Consider the following 24,558-nt stretch of genomic DNA (forward strand, 5'->3'; position numbering starts at 1 on the left):
CACAGAAATATTAAAAATAATTTTAGCAATCTGGCAGAGACAACCTTCAAATAATTGGGAAAATTTTTTTAAATAAAAAATTTCTTGCTCCAACAATGTAAATATTACCTTATCTTACGAAGTTTAGTTTTTGTTTTAGTTTTTGTATTTAATTTTTCTAGCAAGCATTACTAGCCAGTGCACAAATCAATGGGACTGGACGATATGGACGGCAGGGATTTGGTACAGGAATTCTGGAAGTCCTTTTTCTTGGCAGCCGTATCAGGATGGTGCATCAATCCCATTCAGTTATCTAAACTGGGGACCTTACCAGCCGGACTATTCCAGTCTCTCCAATGGTCAGTTGTGGTCATTTTTCATTTTATTATGTCACTGATACGTTTCTGTACTCTGTCTTCTATATGCTATTCATCCTCCGAGATAACATGTTAGAGTATGTAAATGTATGTATGCATGTTATTTTGTACGTATATATATATATATATATATATATATATATATATATATATATATATATATATATATATATATATATATATATATTATATTTATATCGTTCGTTTTATGTACTTACGGAGTCCGTACAAGTTAATAATAACTTCTGGCATACCAATTCTTAAATATATATATATATATATATATATATATATATATATCCTTTATGAATGTATATGATCTGTATATATATATAATAAAATTTCTTTCTCTCTCTCTCTATGCCAAAAGAGAGGGAAAGAGATAGAGAGTTTAAAACCAACGAAAACCAACGTCTTGTTTCACAATTCTATGACAGGCTGCTTGCATCCATTCCTCAACACATTCCAGTGGGACGACATAGAATGTGGCCGAACCGACATCTGTGTCATCTGCCAATTCGATCTCTCTTGATGGATTATCTTTATATTTGTATTCATATTCTGTTACGAATCTCTACCGCTCATTCTTTTTTTGTTATTTATTTTTATCGAATTAATAGAACGGTGAATTTCGAGCAGTATAACAATATATATTAAAACCATTCTTTCAAGAAGAATGAAAAAGAAATGCAATTGCATATATAAGCAAACATATACATAGATAATTACTGAAAATGAGTTGCAATGATTAATTTGTAAAGTATGACATATAAAAAAATTGATCAATAAAGTAAATGATTAATAGATTTCACGTACATACGAAATCAAATAATTTTTTAGATGTGAAAATAAATTATTATGGATTTGTCTTTGTCTTTATTGATTACATTCTTAATATTTCAATCTTTCAATAAATTATTATGGATTTGTCTTTGTCTTTATTGATTTCAATCTTAATATTTCAATCTTTCAATATTTTCACTTTTTTTTGTGAATAAATGGAATTAAAAAAAAATCATGTTAATTTGCACAGCGCTTTTGAACGGATGCGAAATCTTCCGGATGGCTTTTTATGTTTCCACCAGCAGCTTGTTTCGCTCCAGCATCTCCTCTCAACTCTTCTCTACTTCCAATAAGAGACTATTTTTTGTCCGTTTGGGTTGTGGAATGACGAGAAGATGAACAGCAAGCCAGACGGCTTACGACAGACGTTGAACATGATTTCCATAGCTGAAGCATTTTGGTCAATTCTTTCCGAAATTTTTGACCGGTAGCACAGTAGAGGAAGAAATTTGTGGAATGGTTTAATAGCATTAGAAGGTTTTGGATATTTGAGGCGGTCCGAATCCTGCGGTGTTATATTTTTTTCAAAATGAATTTTTTTTAAAATGAAGAATCTTGAAATGCTTAACATCAAAGATTCTAATTAATAATTTTTTTAAGTAAAAACTGTCTGTCATAAAAATACTGTTGAATGAATCAATCAAGCAAACTAAGGAGCTGAAAATCGCTAATAAATTATATTGAAAACGACGGTTTAGCTTGGAGTTATATAGTGAAAGGTTAAAAATTAGGTTAAAAATTGAAATAAAGATGAGTGTCACGGGTGAAATTGTCTACTGATAAAAAAATTGATAATGAATTAAAAAAAAATTCATTCAAACTTCTCATTACGAAATTCTGCAATTTTACCCTCTGCTTCTAAAATATTGAGGAAAATGCTGAAGATACAAAGGGGGGCGGTAAAGATAGCAAAGGCGAAAGAGATGCTGAGCAACATGACGACACAACTCTTGTCCTTAACCTTCGTAGTTGCTGAACCTTTGGCTGTTGTTGCACTTTGTTGTGGCTTCGAATTAATATTTGTCTGAATCTTGAGACGTTGTTCGGTGTTTTGAGTTTGCGAATTTGAATTGTTTGTTGGATGTTCATCGTGTTTTAAATTTTCTTTACTGGAGATGAATGAGAAACTTGTTTCTCCAACTGTGGATGACTTATCGCTGTTCGGAAGTTTGCGACCTTGGTTATTAGGACAAAAAAAAATGAACATTTTAATTAAATTTTGTAAAACTGCCGGTGTGATAAACGTTGTGAAATTTCTTCACTTGTATAAAATCATCATAAGATGCAGAAGTTGATTCCTAAAATTTGGAACTGATTTATGTTTATGGCATAAGAGACATGGTTTAAAAAAACCAGTTGTCATTATTTGTAGATATGTAAATTGAGAAGTTGATCAAAGATTTTAATTTATTTATAAGCTTATATTTTTTAAATCAAATTTCTTGAAAAGATAAATTTTAAAATCTTTAAAATGTCATTATTCACATAATAATATCCATGTAAAATAAAATTGGTCATTCTTTATCGAAATTTTTTAAAAGGGGTCACAACAAACGACCCCGAAAAACAAAGCAAATTGCTTAATTTATAATATTTTTACTTTTACAGTTTCGATTCATAAATAAAGTGTCTTTTAATATATGAAAAAAATATCTAATATAATAAAAAAATGATATATAACATTTTTTAATGATTTTAAATATTTTAATGAGAATTTTGTCTTATAACAAACTGATTGAAAATTCATAATCATTAAGTTAGAGAAATAAATGCTTTATAAAATAAATAAATATTTATAAAATTTATAAAAAATTATAATTTCAATAAAAAAATTATTTAAAAAACTATCAAACCCATTAACCTATGGCAAATATTTTTCTCCATCCATGTTTATTACAATTTCCAGGGTTACTGACCGAGGACTGTGGCTGATTCAACACCAAACGCCTCTCCTTTTCAGCCAAAATTAAGCGTTGTACGATTAACGTGTTGAGAATGATGATAATTACGAACGGTAAGAAGGAGTAGAAAAATGCATCGAGCCAAGGATTGTACTTTGTTTTAAAATTCCAATAACCTAGACTTAGTGTATTGTTACAAGCACAGTAACTAATCATCTGAAGAGGGCAGAGTCTGGTTCCAAATGGTGTCACTTCGTAGATTAGTGCATTTCTTACCAACTGTTTTGAACGTTTAGACAAAGTTAAAACTTTGCAGTATAAGACAAATAACATCTGAAGTAATACACGTTAGAAATTTTTAAAAACATTGAAAAACTGCAACATATGTGATGGGCCTTCGTGGTAAGTTTTCTGAATAGATTCGTTTATATTGTAGCATGCTTTCCAAAAGTAAAAGTGTTACAATATCTTACTTTTATAATATTCTGTTTTTTTTAAATATTAAAACTCTGTCATTGCTTTTTCGGCTCACTCAAGCTTTCTTCTTTCCATCTTTCCGCGTCGTTGAACTAGACAGAAAAGAGAAAGATTATGGCAATTTTCGTTCTATCTTAGGAATTTATAGTGTGTCCAAAAATATCTACAGATGCAAAAACATGGAATCAAACCGCGGATTTGACTAACTTTTGTTCTTGAATCATCTCCTGCTACCTTTACAAATGATCACGTTTGCAAGACTGTATGCCTGTACAGTACACTTCATTGTTGTGTTATCATTTTCAACGATACGTGAAGTTTTTACTTCTTATGAGGTACAGACAAATTTCTTTGTCAATTAGGGAAACATTTTTTTGCTTTCTTAATTTATATGGAATGATTGAAGTGAACCCATTTCAAATAAGTTTCAATGAGATCAATAAAGCCATTCAACAACAAGTAATTTTATATCAAAATGAAAAATGACTCTTGTAATCAACAAAAATTTGACATAATCAATGAACACATCAGGACTAACCTCTAACTGTCCGCTCCAGAAATAGTGGATGTTCACAGCAAAAAAGATGACCAGCAAAACACCAGTTACCTGCAAAAATGGTAGAACAATTTTTAATAACATTATATAATTCATAAATTTTACAAATTTGTAATAAAAATGATTCAATTCAAATAAATTCATAAATTTTACTAATTTTAAAAAAATAATTCAGTTCAAATAAAAAACAACAATGTTTTTTTTTAAATTTACAAATTAATTTCAATTTTGTTAGTTCAGTCGTCTCAGTCAGGATAATTTTTACTGTTGAAACTGTTTTTTCATTTAAAAAAAATAAATTTATGTTTTCTCATTTTTAATTGCTCACACACCTGTACTATTTATAAAACTAATTTTCTAAATAATTAGTCCTTTATTTAATTAATTGAATCATTAATTAATTAAATAGTGGAATAGTTAGCAAAGTTGAAACAACCTGCACGGCAATCTTCCTCCTACATATGGAAGCTGCCTTCAATGGGTAGCAAACAGCTATCAAACGCTCTACTGTAACGGCTACAATCAACCAGACAGCTAAATATTTCACTGTATTCAAGAAGACGTAGGTGAATTTGCAAGCTACGCTCGAGAAGTAATTTTGCAACCGTCTTACATTTAGCAAATAAAAATGAACTAAGACCAGTGTATCGGCTACTGATAAGACCGACAAGTATAGATACATGGAGTTTTTTTGCATTTCTTTACGAACTAGAACCAAGAGTGATAAACTATTTCCAAGAAGACCAACAATGAGGAGAATTGTAAACAGAATCATCCACACGTCAAACTTATAGATTATCCTATATACACTGAGAGTGTTTTTCAAAATATTTCGTGAAAATGTCGCCATAAAAAGGGGTTTTTCTTCCAATGGGATATCGTAAGTGTCAGTAATGTACTGGTATATTAGAGCATCGAAGTCTGGGTTTTCATGATTATCGCAAGAATCTGTGAAGAATATATTTGTTAGAAGGGAGACCAACCCGTGTTCTCTGAAAACCTCTTGGACCACTTCGTTGATACGTTCTACCATTATTGGTGGGAACACCGGTGTTGAGTTCATTTCAAAAATGTGTTTGAATTAGGAGTTATGAAAAAAAAAAAAATTTGGTAACCCAAAAAATAAAATTATTTTATTGATACTGTTGAATATTTAATCGAGGGATCTATGCCTTTTTGTAGCAGCTTATACCCTAAAAACGAAAAAAAAATTTTTTTTAAACAAATTAATCAATATTAATTAATAAATATGATTTATTATAGTTCATCATTAACTTAAATGAAGTATTAACAACTTTCGGATCACGTCACGCCTAAGTTTTATCTATTACGACCCTTTAAAGATCATTTCATCCAAAGCTAATGCTAAGCTAATGACGCCAATTGAATAAAATATAAATAATAAATAATTAATAAATATTAACCAATTTAAATAAAATGTAATTGGACAGTATATATACACACACACACGCGCGCGCGCGCACACACACACACGCTTTATATATATAACTAAAATTATACTGAACGCTGACGTACCTATTCGTTAATTGCCAGCAAGCTTAACCCGGATAGAGAGTTAGTAATTATAACTTTTTACTTTTGTAACTTTTATAATTACGGCAGGTAAGTAGTACACACACACACACACACACACACACACACACACACACACACACACACACACACACACACACACGTAGAATACAGACATGACGTAAATCATCCCATTAAACACACGTAATATTACAGTTAATTGAGAGCATGAAAAAAATTGTTTTACCGCAAAGAAATTTTCTAATTCATTGTCATCATCGCGAAAAAAATAATTGAGATGCTGAAATATTCACCAAATAATTGTTAACTGTACCTATTGCATTGTGTTATATTGAATTGTATGAACCACATTCTACTCAGTGTCTTTAATAAATGGTACCGTCAAATGTTTTGTTAAAAAGTTATACCCAAACCACAACGTGTCAGCAACTGTTAAACTTTTTGTCATCAAAACTTTTAAAAACTGGTTTTAATAAAAAAAATCATTGTAGAAGATAGTAAAAATTGCAAATAGAAGGTTGCCAAGATATTCAAAGACGAGTTTGGTGATTTATAAAAAAATTATTCAAAAGCCATTCTGCCATTTCTTCCAAGCCTCCTACAATTCTAAATCCGGCTTGTACGCTGATGTAAATGCAAGTTTCACATTCTACGAAATATAAAAATCATACCAAAAGGTTAAACAAGATTAAAAATCATTTTTCCTTTTGCACCTGCATGCGACAGGTGTGCATTCGAGTTCAGACACTGCAACTTCAAAACCAGACGCCTTTAACCATTGAGCTACCACTAACTTAAAGTTAACCAAAATAAACAAAGTCACCGGAATGTTTGAATATTTATTTCTTGCATGAAATAAATTGTGTATTTTATTTCACATTTTTATTTTCATGTTGAATGATAATTTACAATTTGTCGTACAATTCAATTTATTGAACGCGCTTACAGTATATTGTTCTGGGACTATCCTTAGCAAACATTCGTGCAAACTCTTAATTTTGTGTTCAACATTTAAAATTTCAGTCAATGAATGTTACGGCAACTTTGTCAAAGAGTTGTTTAAAATGTCTGCGAGAATTTAAAAATGCGAATTTCTGTGTAGTCTTGCTACTTCATTATCATGAACCCGAGTGACTGTATCTGTGTATCATGTGGTCATATTGCTGAACCGCCCATTCCGCAACTACCTTGTGGACACACACAATGCAGCCGCTGCATGCAAAAGCATACCTACACCAGTAAATTAATTTAATTTAATTTGTTTATGCAGACAGACGAAATTGGATTTTATATTAATTAAATAAATATTCCTGAAGATTTCATAGTTTGTGTAAAATGTGTAAAATTCTGGATGCCGGACAAACTTTCAAGGAATTTACCTCTCGAACAACTTCTAACCATACAATCCACTAAAGATGAGATAACTCGTTTACAAGGTTACTTTAATTTACTGGCTAACATCTGATTTAAAATTCAATAACTCTCCATTAATATTAAACAAATAAGAAATTAAACTAGATAAAGAATAAATTATTTTCTCAAGTGGATAATTGCCTAACGATAACCTTGTATCATGCAGCTGATGCTGAACTTTTTCCCAAGTTACTAGCAGCCGAGCAGATGGTACTCAATGTAAAAGCACTGCACTATTGTTCATCCAGCGGCTTTCTATACGTTGCCTACCTCTTTCAAACTTACATAGATGTCTTCTACTGTTACATAATTGATCAAAATGTCGTGAACTCTGAAAACCAAAAAATGCGTCATGTAGCGGTCCTAGAGACGCAAACCTTAACGTGCATTGAAGATATAACTGGCTATGAAAATAGAATCTTCTACTCCGACAGAGATGGATCTCTAATATACCAATACAAACTTCGAGAAGATTTTAGGACAGCGGCAAAAGAGAGCGAGTTCAGGCTTTACTTGAATGAAATGGGGACAGATTATTCCATTACTACACTCTCCATCACCTTCACTAACTCAACTCTATCGCTAACTAATGACTTTCTAAATGAACCGTTAGTTGTTTTTTCGACGATTAAAAATTTTTTAATGGCTTGAAATTTAAATTTGAAACAATGAATTCCATTTGTATATCGTTTGTTGCATTAGCGATTTAATTTAAATAGCGAACTCCATTTCAGATGTTTGTTGGCGACTACTAAAACCAACTTTCTGCTACTCATCAGCGCCGGAGACCAAATGATGATATTGAGAACTATATTTATACCTGGGCTATTTCCCAAACATGCACTCTTCCTAAATTCAAAAACGTTAGTAGTCACCGGAGAAGCAGACACGGAAAGAAGTTATTTTCTTAATTTTTACAACTTTGACTTTGAAAGTGGCGCTGTTCAGCCGAGACAAAGTAAATTCAAGAGCTTATCTAAATTCTTAAATAAATATTTGAATGATCCATATTATTTGGCGCACAATAGAACAAGTAAAACGTTGTTCATCGCAAACTACGGCTCGAATGATATTCTTAAATTATCCGGTGTGGATTTGGACGCCGGCGAATCTGTTGAAATTGATGAATGCCAAAAAGTCAGAGACCTACTGCTTAGATATGAGGAAGCGGAATACGTCAATACATTACTCTGTCTGTATAGACCAGATCATTCTCGGAGAATAACATACGGTGAGGATGCAAAATATTTATTCGAATGTGACTTTAATAAGAGAAATATATTCTGGTTCAAAATATAACAAAAATAATTGTTTGTTTAAATTGTTTTCTATACCTTTTTTCCACAAACACAATTATAGCAATTTGTTTCACAGTTTTTGTATTATTTTTTGAGTCGTTGAGAAAACAAAACCTATTATATTATAAATGACAAATTCGTGTTTTTCGTTTTCCTTCTGTAGACAGCTGATCCAAACAAAAAATGCTGAAATTAATCTTTATGAAAATTTAACGGCAGAAACATCAAACCAATAGAATATGCAAAAAACATTTTCCTATTTAAACAACGTTAAAATGGTCCAAACCATACAATACGTTCATACTTCAGCGATAAATAGTATACACTTACATACATGTTTGTTTGGAGACAAATAAATTTACAAATATACATAAATAATAAATACATAAATAGACATAAGCATAAATATAAACACATTCAAACTTTGGTTACAAAAATTCGGCTCAAATCTGATACCCGGCCTAGAAAATTTTTTATTCAACTGTGTAATTAAGGTTTTTCAATTTTGAATATCCGAAAAATGTATATAGTACTAGAAATGGGACAATTCCAAGAACTTGAGAACCGAGGTGTCTGGATCCAAATCCGAATTTTGACGATTGGTCAGGACGGACCCGAATCTGAATCCAATTAGCATACGATCGTAAAACCGAAAATGCTGTTTCGAAACGAAATACGCTGCTACGTGCGACAAATTTTCTGCAACAAACCATACAAATAATTATAAAACGTAGATGCATCGACTTGTTAGTAGTAATGAAATTCAAATTTATTGAAATTAAAATTTTCTCACACACGTCAATATCAAAACGGTCAATGTTATATTGTTCACTAATCCTATAGTTTTATACTAGATAAATTAACTTAAAAAAATTCTAACACTTTTTTCCAACGAATGAGCTATTCTAGAACTATATTATAGAATTCCTAATGGGTTCAAAAAATTTAATGAAATTACTACTTCTCTTACAAAAAATATTCTCTGTTTAATTATTCTTTATAAAAAAAAAACAATAAGTTTTTCCATAGCATTGGGTAATTTTTTATTAGTTCTCATTTTCAAACACCAAACTGGCTTCAAACAAAAATCTGCCGTAAAATATTAATATTTCCAAACAAATGGCTCAAGATTATAGATCCCATGCCATTTTTTTTACCATGCAATTAAACTCATACCTAATAGAATGTGCTACCAGAAATAGTCGTGAGTTATTGCGACAATTATTTTGTGATTATTATACTAAGAGATACTTCACAGGCAAACGTTGAAACAAAGAAAACTGATCTCTGAACAATGTGGTCGACCATATCTCATTTTATTACTGTTTGATTTTTGGCATTATTCAAAAACGGTTAAACAACATCTTTGCTTATATTGTCATAGAGGATAGAATAATAATAACATTATAAATAAAATAACAATAATAATCATAGAATTACAATTTATTGTTTCAATGTTGTGAAGGATGATGTGTAAGATGGTGTACAAGAGATAGAACCATGACATAAAATTATTCAAAAAATTGAACTTGATCACATAGCATATGATAGTCGGGGATCTTATGGGAATCGAACCCGGTTTATGCCACAACAGAACCAAACACCAACCAATTTTTGGAATGATATGAGAATAAAATTTTGTAATAATCAGTTGCCAATGATATGAGAGCTAAAATTATTTATTTGAGCTTTTGAATTGAATAAACCTTTCTGTCACTGGGGTGTTATCATTTTTAATTTTTGGAGTGTTTTAATTTATTTTAGGTAATTTTTCATGTCCAGTCTATTTATAACAAAAATAAATTCAAAGTATTTTAAATAAAAAAAAATTGTAAAATATTTTTGAAAAATCACTTATGAAAGAAATTTTCTATTATAAATCCCGAAAAACGAAAGTTTTGTAATTGTCAATATTACTTTTATGTAATATTCACTGTAAAGAAATTAAAAAATTGGATTTGTAAGAAGTTTAAAACGCACACAGAGAACAAAAAATGGCAAATTTGTCAAAAATTTTAACTTCAATGGTTAAACTGGATAGCAACACACGTATAAACACCCCTGTGATGAGAAATCTCTTTGCATTCGATAAGCAGGAAATAATTCCTCTAATACTCAGTTGGAACCGGGGATCGATCTGACTGAGTCGATGCAGAGGTTGATGAAGCCGCTTCACGCACCACTGCTGCTGGTTTCCGATCTGTTATGCAATTGATTCGCCTAAATTACAATTTTTTATTATCAATTGATTAAAAAAGACTTTTAATTTGGCAATAAATTAAGATTTTTTTATTAAACATTTGAAAAAAGGAGTTCCACTGATCGCAATATAGTATTATATTAGGATAGATGTTACTGAAAGAAACTGCAAATGAAGGTTTAGCTAGCAAATCCTTTATCATTAGTTTGAAATAAAAATTTAAACCAAGTTATCAAAAATTCAAGTAATCGAGAACATGATTTGTAATTTGCTAATTCGGAGTGATAGCTTCTTAATAAAAAGAGCGCTATGCATGTTTGAGTCGGTGTGACCTTGTTCGAATGCGAGGCAAACCTAGATTACCGCTGCTCACCGGAAATCATGGAAAGATTAACATTGCAAAAATGCAGTTTATGTGGTCATATGTTAGAATTTCATTTTGAAATGTATATTTCGGATTGCCATTTCAGAGATTTTAATTGAAAGAGATCTTAAATGATTATAAATCAAAAAATTAAGAGCTTTTTTGAGTGTACTAACGCCTCCTTGTACAAATTGAACAGAGTAAGAAGAGAACGGGGCAGGGAGTAACAGCGAACCACCACATGTAGTTATTTTGCTGGTCTGGTATGCTTTTGTTCGGAACTGAAACAAATTATATAAAAGATAATTAAATTAAATATTAAAATAAATAATTAAAGATAATATTTAACGCGTTTATTTCGTGTTTAAATTTTGTAAAATAAAGCCTTCTTTCATTAATTAGGACCTGTAAAATTTCATTCTATTTGTGAATTATTAAGAATACGTTGAATTTTTCTGAAAAAATAGTTTAAGTATTAAATTAGTACCTATTGCTAAATTTCAAAATATTGCATTTTTATGCTTGCTCCTTCACAAGTAGCACTGTTTTAACTTAGCATCAATTTACTTACTATTAATAATAAAAATATTATTGTTATTATGGTTTGCAGGCTGTAAAAATTTCAGCCTCCGTCAGAGTTAAATTTAATAAAAAGTAAATACTAACTTGTAACGTTGAATAATGCCCAGGGACCGCAATTTTCCACATTTTGCTCTGTTTTCAATTTAATGCAAATTCAAAATTGAAAAAAAAAATTCTTGTATCTATGGAAATTTTTATCACAAAATAACTTTTTCCGAAATATTTAATTCCCAATACATGCAAAAGTAAACAAAAGTAAGCAAAAGCAAAAGCAAAAACGAGTTCGGTTTCAAAGAGCCTCTTATACACAACTGCATGCTTCTTTCAGTCATTTTTATTGCTTTATTGAGTTTTTTATAGAAAATTTTTTTACGTTTTCACTGAGGTCTGAGAAGTTATTTGGCAGCACTTTTTTCCATTTCTATATTTTCTCAACTAAACATTATCTTCTTTTTCGTGACTTATTCTTTCAGGACATTGGCGACCCTCGACCTCCACAAAACACAATCTTTAACGCTTTGTAGAAGTTGAAATGTGATGATATTCAACAAGTGACACAAGGACTTCACGAATTTTATTCGTTGTTGACCGCAATTTTTTTTCTCTGCAATCTTTCCAGTAGTTGTAAAACCATTTGATCAAATTTGATTTAAAAATAACTTAGTAAATAGAAAGGCTTAACACCATCGTAGCCCAATAGATTTCACACATCTAAATTCGACCCTGCTAGTTGTTTTCCATAAAACTCTTTTCCAACTTCTCTTGATATATTTTAACAAAAAATTCATAAAGAGTTTCAAAACGTACTTGTTTCTAAGTTAGTTAAAGAGATCAATTGCACGCAATGCTAAGAGAGCTATAAAAAAACGATAATTTATTGATGGATTTCTTCTTTCGTTAAAACCTATTCCTGGTTGGTCCGAGTCATGTGGTAAGAAGAAATAGTTTAAAAATATGAAAAATAACTTAAGCAGGCATATAACGTTGCGATGATGATGATGTAAAGGTTGCTACGTTACAGTGGCTGCAAGTCTGAATACAGAGAGATTTTCACAGGACAAGTGACGTGATTGATGCTTCTATCACGCATTTTAACATGCTGTCTGCTTGCTGTGATCAAATCTGACAAACACTAAAATGAGACTTCTAGATAAATTTTTTTAAAAGAGTTTTGCTTGTACCTTTGATAAATAATCAAAACAAATCAAATAAGAATTTCACACAGCCCAAACCTGCAACAACTATGACGGTACCGTTGATTTTGTACTTCACAGCTGATTTATCTTGTAGAGTACATACGAGATTGTACACTCCAGTGCGAAATATTGAGATGGAACTGGGCACTGGCTTGGAGTAGAATGAAGAATCACCGTCGGCTCTGCCTATGCTGAAAATATCGAAACTTACCACTTCGAGGTTTGGGTCGTGAGACTCGCATTTGATATTTATGCATGGGGAGGTTACCAGCTCCGTCTGATTCTCGTTAAATGCTGTATAGGAGCCAATTTTTTTCTTCAAATTAATGTGAATGATTAAAATATTAAAATCACTTAAAAGCTGGAAATAAATAAATTTTTTACATGAAGCAGTTGAAAAAGGCTGAAGACGAAAGAAAAAATATATAAAACGCTAAAATTTTTAATCAATTAATATAATTTACTTACTTCTATCAAACTGTTTGGCTGTAAAAAAATTTATGTTTAAAATGTTTACAAAACTCGCGCAACTATGAAAAAGTAACAAAAACTATTTCAAAAATGTCATAAAAACAAAAATTCACAAAAAATTTACTAAAATTCTCAGCTTACTCTTAACAGCAACTATTACGCTGAACGTTTCTCCAGCTGATTCTAAACCACTGATACGGTTCTTTGGTTGGGCAGTAATTCTGTAGACACCTACCTCTTCAAAAGTTATCTTATTGAAATCAATTTTGTAAGAGGTAGAATTTAATTTCTCTTTCTTGTTAACGATCTCGACCTTGATATTCCATACATGAACGTCTGGTTTTGAAACTGCTGACAGTGTAAATGTTTCGCCAGGCTTCTCAAATATTTTGTCAATGGTGATATTTACCGGGAGTACTGCGTTTTGTTTTGTTTTTTTTTTTTGTTAGCGATGAGTTTATTGAACTAAAAAAAATCGAAAAGATTAAATAATGAAAATAATTTTGATACACGTGAAATGAGCTATAATTACTTGTAATACTTAAACAAAATGAAATAAAATATCTTCGGATTAATAAAAAATATTTATTATAGTTATAAAAACTTTATCACTAACGGACATAATCGTATTTGAATTTGTAGTGTGAATTCATGACGAGATCTTGGTTCGGGAAGGTGAATATAAATGTGATTGTGGAGTCCGTTGGAATGGACATGAAGCTGCTCACTATTGTCCAGGTATACTTTAGTTGAAATGTTGAAATAAAAATTATGTTTTTATATTTCAACCTCTAAAACTGTCTGATTAGATTTGAGTTACTCACAAATAAGATGTTTATAAAAAAAACTAACCAGCTAGTTAGTATTAAATAAAAATTATTATAAAAAAGATTTTGGCTAGAGTTATGAGTTATTTTTGGATCAAATATGAAAAAATACGTAGAAATACAAAAATTGTAATAATTTTTGGTTATTTATGTTAAGATTTTAACCTAGGCTCTCAACCAAATCTAAATTAAAAATTTGACTAAATCGAGTCAAATTTATTAAGAAATACAAATTCAACTGACAGCAGAGGTCACAAATAGCTATAATTTTAACTTATAAACAAAAATCATAATAAATCCAAAAAGAGTCGGTTGAATTTTGTGAATTTTGAGTTTTTAAACATAAAAAATCTTTACCTGAAATTCTCTTTCTCTTTCACTTTCGAATATTATTCGTGAAGAACTTTCAAGACCTTGCAGATTGTAGGTTATGTCAAAGGTTTCGGCGTACGAAAGCATTTTGAAGGATAGTTCACTAAAGTAGATGCTCTGGTTGAAACTTGCTGTTGTTTTTTCTAGTAATTTATCTATTTTAAATTATAAAATTTATATTTATTATGTTACGATTAACTAAAATACTTAACAAAAATTTGCTTAATTAAAAAAAAATAATGTCGATGATCTTACCACATATTAATATTTCCGCCCTTTTTGTTCGTTCCTTTTCGAAAAAAGTTATGGTGAATGAATTTTCATGGTTCTCCCTCTTGATCTCGGGCTGGTGGTATTCAGAGGTGAACTCGTCAGGGATCGGAAATGACCGTCCACGGGTCACAAATATAACGTTGCTGTCTAGGTCATTAAAAATTATAATAGTAACTTCTCATGAAACTTTTTAAATGTTCACGAGATTTGGAAATAATACTTTAGTTGAATTATTTCTATACAGCTCTGATGAAAGCAGAGCTGTTTCCATTAACAGCGCTGCTTGCAGTTGATTATTATAAGCTTAACAATCGGAATCCGAAACGCGTATTCCATAAATTTTGAAATTCGAGGTCTACATACACATGACATCGCATGAGGGGTGCAATTTTAATGAAGTTACATCGAAAGGCATTCTATTCATGTCAGTGCCAAAAAATTGCAACGCGAGTCAAGGCGCTTCTACAGTTTGAACCAACTTGCCAACCATCTGAAGCATTGTACAGTTGCTTTTAGTCACAAGTATTGTCACTGCAAGTTTCAAGGAAAATGTTCTAAAGTTGTATTAGGCTGAAACGCTTTTTATAAAGTAACTGTGGCGGTTCTAAAAGGAAGGCGAGGCCGTTGTGAGCAGTTTTAATAACCAAAGTAGTCTGAATCCGCTACTGTTTGGTGGTGAAAATGGTCATTGAAGGTAATTATAACACGGGCTGGCACCGTAATGGTTATGATGGTTGGCAGTGCTGTTAGTGATTAGGCTAGAATGCAGTCAATTTCCACGCTTCTCGTGCACTGTTTGAGATGCGCTGAATCACTCTGACTTACATTTGCTAGAGTATTTGAGACATTTGGAGAGGTTTTTAAAGAGAAAGATGCATGGAAATTTCAAAAAAATATATTTATAAGTACTATATGAAAATAATAAAAAATGTGATGTTTTTATTTTTGAAAGTTTGCCTAATATTTCAAAAGCAAACAAAAAATGTTTTACAAAATAATATTTCAACATACCAAATTCCAAACTATTAGCTAGAGTTTCATGCTCTAACTGACTGACAATTATAACAAAGAACCAATAACTTTTTAACATTAGACTACGCTTTGAAGATGATATGATCAGCGACTTTATTTCAATTTATTTAGAACTTCTCAATTATAAATCATAAATTATAAATCAATCAGCTGTGGGAATTTTTATATAAAACCTGGAGGAATTTTTTTAAGATACAATTCGGAATTTTTTCATCGTGTATAACATTAGCTGACTTGTGCAAAAAAATAATTGTAATTTTATTATCTTATATGGGAGTAGTTTTTTGGAATAGTGATGCTTTTAAAAGTTATGTGCTTAAATTCTGTTTGTTTTATATTGAAATTTCTATTTACATTTGGGCCGTGTTCTGAAAAGATTTCAGAATAGAATTTCAGTTAGAAATTAAATAAATGATTTTCATAAAAAGGTGAATTAATTTAACTTGAAAATAAAAGATAATATTTTCAAAAATTTCTATAGATAATTTCAAAATTTGGTTTTTCTTAAATATTATCTTCGTCTATGAAAATACATTCATGACGTTTTTTTCAGAAAAAGCAATAACTAAAAAAAAATAAACAATAAAAAGGCATTAAGTTTGAGAAATATACTTCAGCCATTGTTTTCAAGAATAAATTTTTTTAAAGTTTTGTGAATCCCGTCTTAATGTTTAACTCGGTTCAGTAAATTTAGTTTGTTTAAAAAAATCATCAAAAAAATTGTATCCAATTTCAACTGCTAATTTTTGGGTCAAAAAAATATCGGAATGTTGTTGGAACCGGTTGGAACCATGTTAAAAAGATTTTATAATTTCAACCTAGCCTCATTTGTTTATTCTGTGTTTTAATGGTCCGCGTTATTGTGATTGTGTTTGAGGTTATTTCATAATTTGCTGCTTACCAAAACAAAATGTATATCTATTTTATCTAAACAAAACATCCATACAAAGGTTTGCCCTTTAAAGATATAATTTTTGAAACAACACAGAAAAGTTGAAACTTGATTACGAATTTTTAATCATAACTCGAAAATATATAATGATTTTCACCAAGTTATCCGCCTTGCCTGTTTTATTCTGAAGGAACGCCTCAAAAGGTTACGTCAGCTCATTAATGTTGCAATATATGTTATGTGTCTGTTATGTTATGTCATTGTCAAACAAGTTTGAATGGGAAAATTTCAACAATTCTTCCCTAAATTCGCTGCTAAACTAGGATTTCGTCGTAACCATTTAGGTAAAATTTGCAAACAAATCAGAATAGAACTATTTATTATAAATGAAAAATTTATATTTCTCAGTTGGAGTTTGATAAAAGCTTCTTATTTGAAAGCAGTTGGACCCAATCGAGCACCATGTAAAGTTCGATGCATGACGGCCGAATGACAATCTCGGTTTCTCGAACGAACTTTTTTGAAGTTGTTCTCAATTGTATTATCTTACATTTGCACCAACATGCATTCTGCATCAGAAGATTTAAAATCAATCTTCCTTGCTATTATTCTTCAAAAATCAGGATCTGACAAACGCAGAAACTGTTACAGCATGCAAGGCAGTAGTAAGTAAATAAATAAATAAAAAAAACGGAAAAAGAAAAATGTTTAAACATGAAAAATAAAATAACGTAGAATAAAATAAATAATAGATGATAATAATAAAATAATTTAAAGAAATATCTGACATATTTTCTTCAGGCCTGAATTGTACAATGTAAAAATTCGCAATGCTATCAAAGATAAAGTGAAGAGATTTTTCATCGTATATACATGTACGGAATAATAAACTCTTTAAATAACTTAAAAGTAATTTAAAATTTTTAACTTAATGTTAATAGGATCAATATCGTCACCACCAGCTGCCAACACGCTCACAATAGTATAAATAACTAGAACAGCCTATTCGTACACTACACAGTCACGTATCTGAACGCTGAACCGAATGACATCCAAACACTTAACCATAAGCTTTATAGCTTCAGCAGTGCTAAGCAAGCCAGCAGAATTCACTTGTGTGAATTCACAAAACTTCGCAAAAGTTATTGTGATATTGTATTTTATTAGTATTCTTGAAAACATTAAGAAAATGAGTTATGAAAAAAAAAACAAATTCGACTGATTTAAAACAAACTTTTGTCACAAATTTTTTAGAAAAATCATATTTTGTCATCATCTTCATCTTCTTCATCATCCTCACCATCTTAATTATTACCACTTTCATTTTCACCAACATCGTTATCATTATTTTAATCAACATCATCATCATCCTCAACGAAATCGTCATCATCACAACTGTTACATCATCATCACAACTGTGACATCCTCATCGTCGTCATAACTATTATATCATCATCATGGCCATAACTATTACATCATCATCATCACCGTCGTCGTCAATATTGCCACCATCATCCAATAATATTGACACGAGGGACTGGAAGAACTATCAGAGACACATGTTTCATCTCTAAAGGAAAAAGATTCACCTCTTGGGCAGCCTTTGATTTTCGGAGGTTCGAATTCTCTCTTGACTCGGGCGCTATTGAAATCGCCACCATCTGGACCACCGTCTTCGTCCACTGACTTGCATTCTGTTTTAGAAAGTTTAAATTGAAATCTTTCATCAAACTATAACCAAAATTTATATTTGTTTATTATTTAGTTTATTATTTTAGATATGAAGTGAAAATAATTTACCAGAACAAATGAGTACAACCAGAACTGCGACTAAAACAATCACTTTGATCATTTTGAGTTTCAGCGAACTGATGGTGAGCCGGATGTGCGACTCAATATTTATATTGGTTTCTACAGTGGCGGATCTTGTCAACGTTGAAAGGAAGAAGGGCCGAACATGAAGAATGTTTGAAAATTCAAAATTTGGTGAGGGCGGCAAAAGTTTTTTCAAAATGTTTGCTAGTGTAGCCACAATTAAACTGGCGACCGTTTTATTTGCTTACCACGCAAATTTTTGGCCGATTTCCTTCCCCATTCACCCCCGCCACTAATATTTCACGTGCCAAACAAACTCAAAAACAAAAATTTGAATTAAGAAAATATTGATTTTTCAGGCTAAACTTCATTTACATGGACATGCAGCCACATATAATTTGCATACAGTATGCAAATTTTTTTTCTCAAAATTTTGTTAGAAAAATTTTCAGAGCTATTAAAATATACATAAGCACGTGTTGGTATTTGAATAATATATTCATAGCGATGTTGAATTTGAATAAAGTTGCATTGTTCCAATCATTGTCAGCTTAATTTCCAACATTAAAACATCACCTTCATTATCACAATAACAACATCATTTTCATCATCATTCTCAATTAAACGTCATCATCTTTTTCATCATCATCATCATCGTTATTTAAAAGCTCTGGATCGATAAAGCTAAAATTTTTCAACTGCAGAGTTGTCAACGAGTGCAACAAGCTGAGAGATGAAAAAATATGGTCAGAAACAACGGACAACTTTAAAGCAAACTTGGCGAAAGAAGGATATTAAAAAAAGTCTCAAAGTGATCTTGTCACAGTCTTAGTATTCTTGGATCACTATAAAAAAAATCTTTGTTATGTTGTGTTATGTATGTTGTCGTTATTAGCATTTTTATCAGCATCGTAATTATTAATCTTAAATAAAGTCATCGTCATCCCCAACAAAATCATCATCATCATAGCCATTACATTGTCATCATCGTCATCATCATCATCGTCATCACCATCTTCATCATCATCTTCGTCGTCATCATCATCGTCATCTTCATCGTCATCATCATCAGAATGCTCGTGTGAAAGACGAAATTGATGACAAAATTGGTTGCGTAATTCAGCTGAAGCAGCATTTCATCGTCAGGTGCACAACGTTTTCAAAATAATTTGCATCATGTTTTTTTTTTATAGATATCGCATTTTTAGCTTAATTTTCATATTTTTTTTTTACAACTAATAAAACGAAATGAATTGATACAATGTGAAATAAAATAAAATTCTTTCATGTGCTTTCACCTTTCAGTAGTTGTTAGATTTTCCATTTTTTCAATCCGCATGATGTGACCAAAAAACTTCAAATGCCCCGTCAAATTATCCTTAGTAATTTCCTCTTTTCATAACCGGACTGTTTTATTACATCCTCATTCGAAGTATGACAGGTCCAACTTGTTTTCATAATTTCTCTTAAAAAACACATCTCAGCAGCGTTAATTTTTTATTCTATTTCTTTAGAAAGTGTCCAGGACTGAGAGCCGTAAGTTAGCACAAGAAAAATGTAACACTCTAACAGTTTTAATTTTGTTGATATTCGGATTTTACTGTTGTTGAGGATGTTTTTCATTTTAGAATAAGCATCTTTCGCCATAGCTATCTTTCCTTTGATTTCCATATCATATTTACAACCCGAAGTAATCAGACTTTCGAGATAATTGAAGAAAATGATGAAAGACAGATATGAGTCTGACTCTAACCTGTAACAGGGTGAAGAGATCGAGAGGGCATTATTTGAAATTGGATACGTGTTCTTCTAAGAAGAATCTCAGAATGAATTATTTCTTCAATGGAATAGTGCCAGCAAGGGATGACTTACTTCATTAAGTTGTGAATACTGGTTGTTTGAATTTTTATTTTTTCTCAACCTTCTTTTCAATGCATTCAAAAAAGGATTTGATACTTCGGAAGAAACATGGAAGGTTTTTATGATCAAAAATATGATTGTCGACAGACGAGTTTTCATTTTAATTTGGATAATTTACAATTACTTCATTTTAAATATTTCATATATGTTGACTCTTTTTATTTTTTTTTCATTTAGATGTTGTCATAGATTGGAATTTGGTCCCTATCCCATTTAACTTATCATTATGTTTGTTTGTTTGTTCATTTATTTGTACGTTCGTTAGTTTATTTGTTAAATTGATAAATTGGCTTATTAAGAAAATTATTGACTTATATTAAAAAATAAACAGTAATTAAACTGGACCAAATTAATATGAGTATTAAAATAAGTAAAGTACATTTCTAAACAAGCTTAAGTTTGGCCAAATTTGGAAATTTTGATTACAGCCAGGAAAATTTCACATAATTATAATCATAGTAGTCGGTTTAGATGTTACAATGTTGGTCTGCTGCGTTTTAAACAAAATCAACTCCGACATTTTGAAGAAATCATTAGCAACTTTAAAGCAGAGAACACTGAGGAGAAGACGTAATTCTTACTCCGAGTGTAATGGAAATTGTTCCATTACATGATCACGTGGATTAAGTACAAGCACAAAGCACCTGTGCTTACCTAGGAGAGAGCGCCGTATGGTCACGTGGGTCGATTACTAGACCAAAGTACAAGCGCTTACTTAGGAGAGAGCACCGTGCATGTCTATAAACAGCCTACGCAAATAAGTTAAGCCTATTTCTTTTCTGTGGCTCTTGGGCCGGAGTTGACGTTAGTAAAATTGAGTATTGTATCGTTGCATTTTCATTAATTTGATTTATTCGAATAATTATTTAGTTAAGTTTTATTAAAGGAGGAATAATAATATATCTGTCGTTGCGTTTAGTAATATTGAACCCGTTACATCCGAGATTGAAATATTTCAAATTGTCGTCAGCCTCCGGGTGATTTCCGGCAGTGATCCCATCCAATGTGTGGTTTACAATGTTCAGAGCATCTCTGTATATGGCTTCCGTTTCCTGGTTCAGTTTTCTCTGATTTTCCAAGGATGCTAACTTCAATTCGACTGCCTGAATCTTCGCTCTGAGGTTGTTTAAGAGTCTTACAATTATTTCACGGTTTTCTTCGTTGATTTTCACGTCTTGTTTCACCTCATCATCTATTCAAAAACAATTCCTAGCAATAATATTAAAAATTTTAAAATAATTATAAAAAGGTACAAAATTATAAAACGAATTAAAAAACCAAAGAGATTGTGAGTGCATAGTTGGCCAGATATCCAGAGATCAATCTGAATTAGGCGAGGCATCACAAGGTTGAGGTCATCTTGACTTGAGTGAATCTTCCCTACTTAGTGATCCTTTAAATTTAGGCAGGAAAGAGCAGTCGAAAAGCCAGTTAGATCCAGGTAGAAGGATCTACCCGAGAAGCCATCAAGATTTGAGTGACGAAACCCAGCAGAGAAACCAGCCCGATATGGGTTAGTCGTCACAGCGAATGAGCCCATACAGTGAAAGATCGTCTCTACTTTCCGCACCATATTCAAAGATACTACCCAAGAATTAGGCTATCTTTCTGTTAAACATTTTAGTAAATGGAACCGCGCGAGTTTCAGAAAATGTACGAAGCCAACAAAGAAACGATTGGCTAAATTTAAATAGAGATACCGAGTGTTAATGTGATATGCTGGGAAGACGGTACCTTTTTTATTTATAGGGTATTACTTAAGATAATAAAGCATCGGAAATTTTAAATTTATTTGAATTCATCAACATAGTTGTTAGTGCACAACAAATTCATCGTCACCTATTGCCAAACTGGATTTCAGAACAGCTAGGACCAACAAAACGAACAGAGCAATCTTCATAGTTGTAGATTGCTTGAAATGAATATTTTAAAGTTTAATTAATCTTATTAATTTAATATAATTAATTTTCAAAAAAAAAGTTAATGGGTGAATAGTTAAAGGAATGGGTGAATAGTTAAATGAATGAATTGTTGAATAGATGGATAGCTAAATGGATAAATTGTTGAATGGATGGATAGTTAAATAGATGGATAGACAAGTACTAACAACAACAAAATATTTAGCAAAATTGCTCTTCAGTCAGCTTTTTTACTCACTCACTGTAATTTTCTGTAACACCAGTTTTAAACTCTTCAGTTCAATGTATTCGATAGGCTTAGTATCTAAATGTATAAATGCATATATACCCTTTGCGAACATTTATTTACCAGTACCTATAACATACACATACTCATAACAATCATATAATCTATACATATATGTACTTATAAATGTATATACGTATTCTATGTGTATCTTTATGCTGCAATTTATCAACCTATACTTTCTATATGCGCGTAGAAACTCCAAATATAAAGATTCAACTTCGAAGCAGGTTAACTTGGCAGGCGATGATAGTTGATTTACTACATAGCGTGCGCTCGCTAGAAGCCGATAGCCTGTCATTTTATTTTTTAATTTATTACTTTTTTCTGTTTTTTTTTGTGAGGATATTTTTTTGTGTCTTTGTTTGAAGAAAATTCTGAATAAAAATTTGTGTTTTGCACGGATTAATTATAGTAAATGAAATGTCGAGATATATTTTGCTCAATGCCTAATAAATGTTAATTTTTAACCAAATTCTATTTGAAGATTGAACTATAGCTGTAACAATAACGAAGGTAATTGCATCTATAAGTTTGAAAAAAAATAAATCACTCAGAAATTCTTTTTTTTACTTCAACATTGAAATAAAAATTTTATTTATTTTTGAAGAGACAAGAGCTGACAGCAGCCAATAAATAATTTCAAAAAAAAATTCGAAAAATATTTATCAATCAAATTTGAACATAAAATATTTTTTATTTTTATAAAATAATTGACGATTACTCAGAGCCACCTGCTTTGTCATATGCGAATATCTCTTTATTTAAATTAGAAACATTCATTGCCAAGAGAGAACAGAATTTTTCACTCAACGTTGATAAAGAAAATGAAAAATTTTGTAGTTTTAGCAGTTTTTGTCATGTTTTTCAGTCTTATTTCAGGTATTTGTCGAAATAGGCGTCGTTTCAATTCAAAGTCAAATTTTTTCTGCTTTCTCCAATAATTTTGGGGTGGTAGCAAAACTGTTTTTTTGCAGTTATATTCAAAATTATGCGTATTTGTGGGGAATTTTTAGTTAAACTATATTCAATTTTCATCCAAAACCGTAAACTTTTGGCAATTCGAATATCTAGCCGACAATCTGACCGGTGTCATTAAAAAGTTCTGCCCATCAAAAAAATTTCAATAATCGGCAATACGACCCAGCACGACACTGATATGATGTATTTTCAAAATGCCTAAAACCGAAAAATGTTACACATTTTTAATAATGCGTTTTAAACAATTTTGCTCCCAGCTGAGTCAGTTGCCGATGAGAAAGACAACTTCGATGACTTACTTTCTGATGTGGATGCCAAGTTGAAGGACTTGGTGGAAGAGGTGGAAGAGGATGAGTTTGCCAACAGGAGGAAAAGAGGCGCAGATGCTGAAGATTCGGATGCACTCCCACACCGTTAGCTTTTTCCTCTTTTAGTCCCATTATGTTACATAACTCCCAACCTTAAAAAACTCAATCACAGTTTAAATATCAACATTTACTTGATTCATTATGCACATTATTATTTTGAGGTATTTGGGTAAGAACACAAGATTTCGAATCTATTAACTCATGTCACCTACTTTCAATGAATATATATGTATAATATCTTTAATTAAATTAAACCTTTTTTAAATAAAATTTTTCACTGAAATCAGGAATTCATTAATTTGTTTAAATATTTTTCAATTTTTATTTGAAAATTTTTTGTTTGAAAGCCAACTTATACGATAGCGAAGAAAGAATAGCCAAGCTATCTATCGATATGAAAAATAATTATTTGGAACTCTATGGAATGAAGTGCAGTCTGTAATGTGCCTCCTTTTAATGTGGAAACCGTCCTTTGAAATATCCACAATTATGAATGTTCCCTGAAGACATTTTTAAGGGAAATATATTCAAATACTTTGACGGAGAATTTTAAAATAATAAACCTATAATAAAACGATTCAATTTTGAAAATTATTCAAACCTATAAATGAAAAATTTATATTAAATTATATTAAATATTTATAATAAAACAATTTATTTGA

The 24,558-nt window shown here is 31.0% G+C and overlaps 6 protein-coding genes across 6 annotated transcripts; 2 read left to right on the top strand and 4 right to left on the bottom strand.

The window, feature by feature from the left end:
- Nucleotides 1–170: 170 nt before the first annotated feature.
- On the bottom strand, nt 171–5,196 carry HELRODRAFT_183421 (hypothetical protein; the record flags this gene model as incomplete). Its single annotated transcript, XM_009012456.1, has 7 exons — nt 171–248; nt 769–930; nt 1,498–1,704; nt 2,161–2,375; nt 3,061–3,433; nt 4,116–4,184; nt 4,570–5,196. The coding sequence occupies 7 exons, from the start codon at nt 5,194–5,196 to the stop codon at nt 171–173; spliced, it is 1,731 nt and encodes a 576-aa protein (XP_009010704.1).
- A 1,562-nt stretch (nt 5,197–6,758) lies between these two features.
- On the top strand, nt 6,759–8,518 carry HELRODRAFT_194880 (hypothetical protein). The gene is made up of 4 exons (XM_009012457.1): nt 6,759–6,925; nt 7,004–7,123; nt 7,267–7,708; nt 7,835–8,518. Exons 1-4 carry the CDS (start codon nt 6,808–6,810, stop codon nt 8,397–8,399), a joined length of 1,245 nt encoding a protein of 414 aa, XP_009010705.1. The 5' UTR covers nt 6,759–6,807; the 3' UTR covers nt 8,400–8,518.
- Nucleotides 8,519–8,930: 412 nt separating this feature from the next.
- Nucleotides 8,931–15,182, bottom strand: HELRODRAFT_183423 (hypothetical protein; the record flags this gene model as incomplete). Its single annotated transcript, XM_009012458.1, has 11 exons — nt 8,931–9,097; nt 11,139–11,243; nt 11,629–11,676; nt 12,777–13,056; nt 13,209–13,226; nt 13,447–13,628; nt 13,828–13,954; nt 14,064–14,066; nt 14,396–14,565; nt 14,666–14,826; nt 15,163–15,182. The coding sequence occupies 11 exons, from the start codon at nt 15,180–15,182 to the stop codon at nt 8,931–8,933; spliced, it is 1,281 nt and encodes a 426-aa protein (XP_009010706.1).
- Nucleotides 15,183–17,011: 1,829 nt separating this feature from the next.
- HELRODRAFT_183424 (hypothetical protein) lies at nt 17,012–18,459 on the bottom strand (the record flags this gene model as incomplete). Its single annotated transcript, XM_009012459.1, has 3 exons — nt 17,012–17,176; nt 18,117–18,301; nt 18,408–18,459. The coding sequence occupies 3 exons, from the start codon at nt 18,457–18,459 to the stop codon at nt 17,012–17,014; spliced, it is 402 nt and encodes a 133-aa protein (XP_009010707.1).
- Nucleotides 18,460–21,208: 2,749 nt separating this feature from the next.
- HELRODRAFT_183425 (hypothetical protein) lies at nt 21,209–21,915 on the bottom strand (the record flags this gene model as incomplete). Its single annotated transcript, XM_009012460.1, has 2 exons — nt 21,209–21,534; nt 21,798–21,915. The coding sequence occupies 2 exons, from the start codon at nt 21,913–21,915 to the stop codon at nt 21,209–21,211; spliced, it is 444 nt and encodes a 147-aa protein (XP_009010708.1).
- A 1,459-nt stretch (nt 21,916–23,374) lies between these two features.
- HELRODRAFT_183426 (hypothetical protein) lies at nt 23,375–24,338 on the top strand (the record flags this gene model as incomplete). Its single annotated transcript, XM_009012461.1, has 3 exons — nt 23,375–23,429; nt 23,786–23,941; nt 24,244–24,338. 3 exons carry the CDS (start codon nt 23,375–23,377, stop codon nt 24,336–24,338), a joined length of 306 nt encoding a protein of 101 aa, XP_009010709.1.
- Between the last annotated feature and the right edge of the window lie 220 nt (nt 24,339–24,558).

The sequence above is a fragment of the Helobdella robusta genome (genome assembly GCF_000326865.2).
Source record: "Helobdella robusta unplaced genomic scaffold HELROscaffold_107, whole genome shotgun sequence".
Classification (NCBI taxonomy): domain Eukaryota; kingdom Metazoa; phylum Annelida; class Clitellata; order Rhynchobdellida; family Glossiphoniidae; genus Helobdella; species Helobdella robusta.

Bases quoted from the DNA above. Each gene is read 5' to 3' on its own strand.
- HELRODRAFT_194880 (XM_009012457.1), top strand. From the start codon at position 6,808: ATGAACCCGAGTGACTGTATCTGTGTATCATGTGGTCATATTGCTGAA. The intron at 7,124-7,266 runs GTTACTTTAATT...TGTATCATGCAG, and splicing joins TGAGATAACTCGTTTACAAG to CTGATGCTGAACTTTTTCCC. The intron at 7,709-7,834 runs GTTAGTTGTTTT...ACTCCATTTCAG, and splicing joins AATGACTTTCTAAATGAACC to ATGTTTGTTGGCGACTACTA.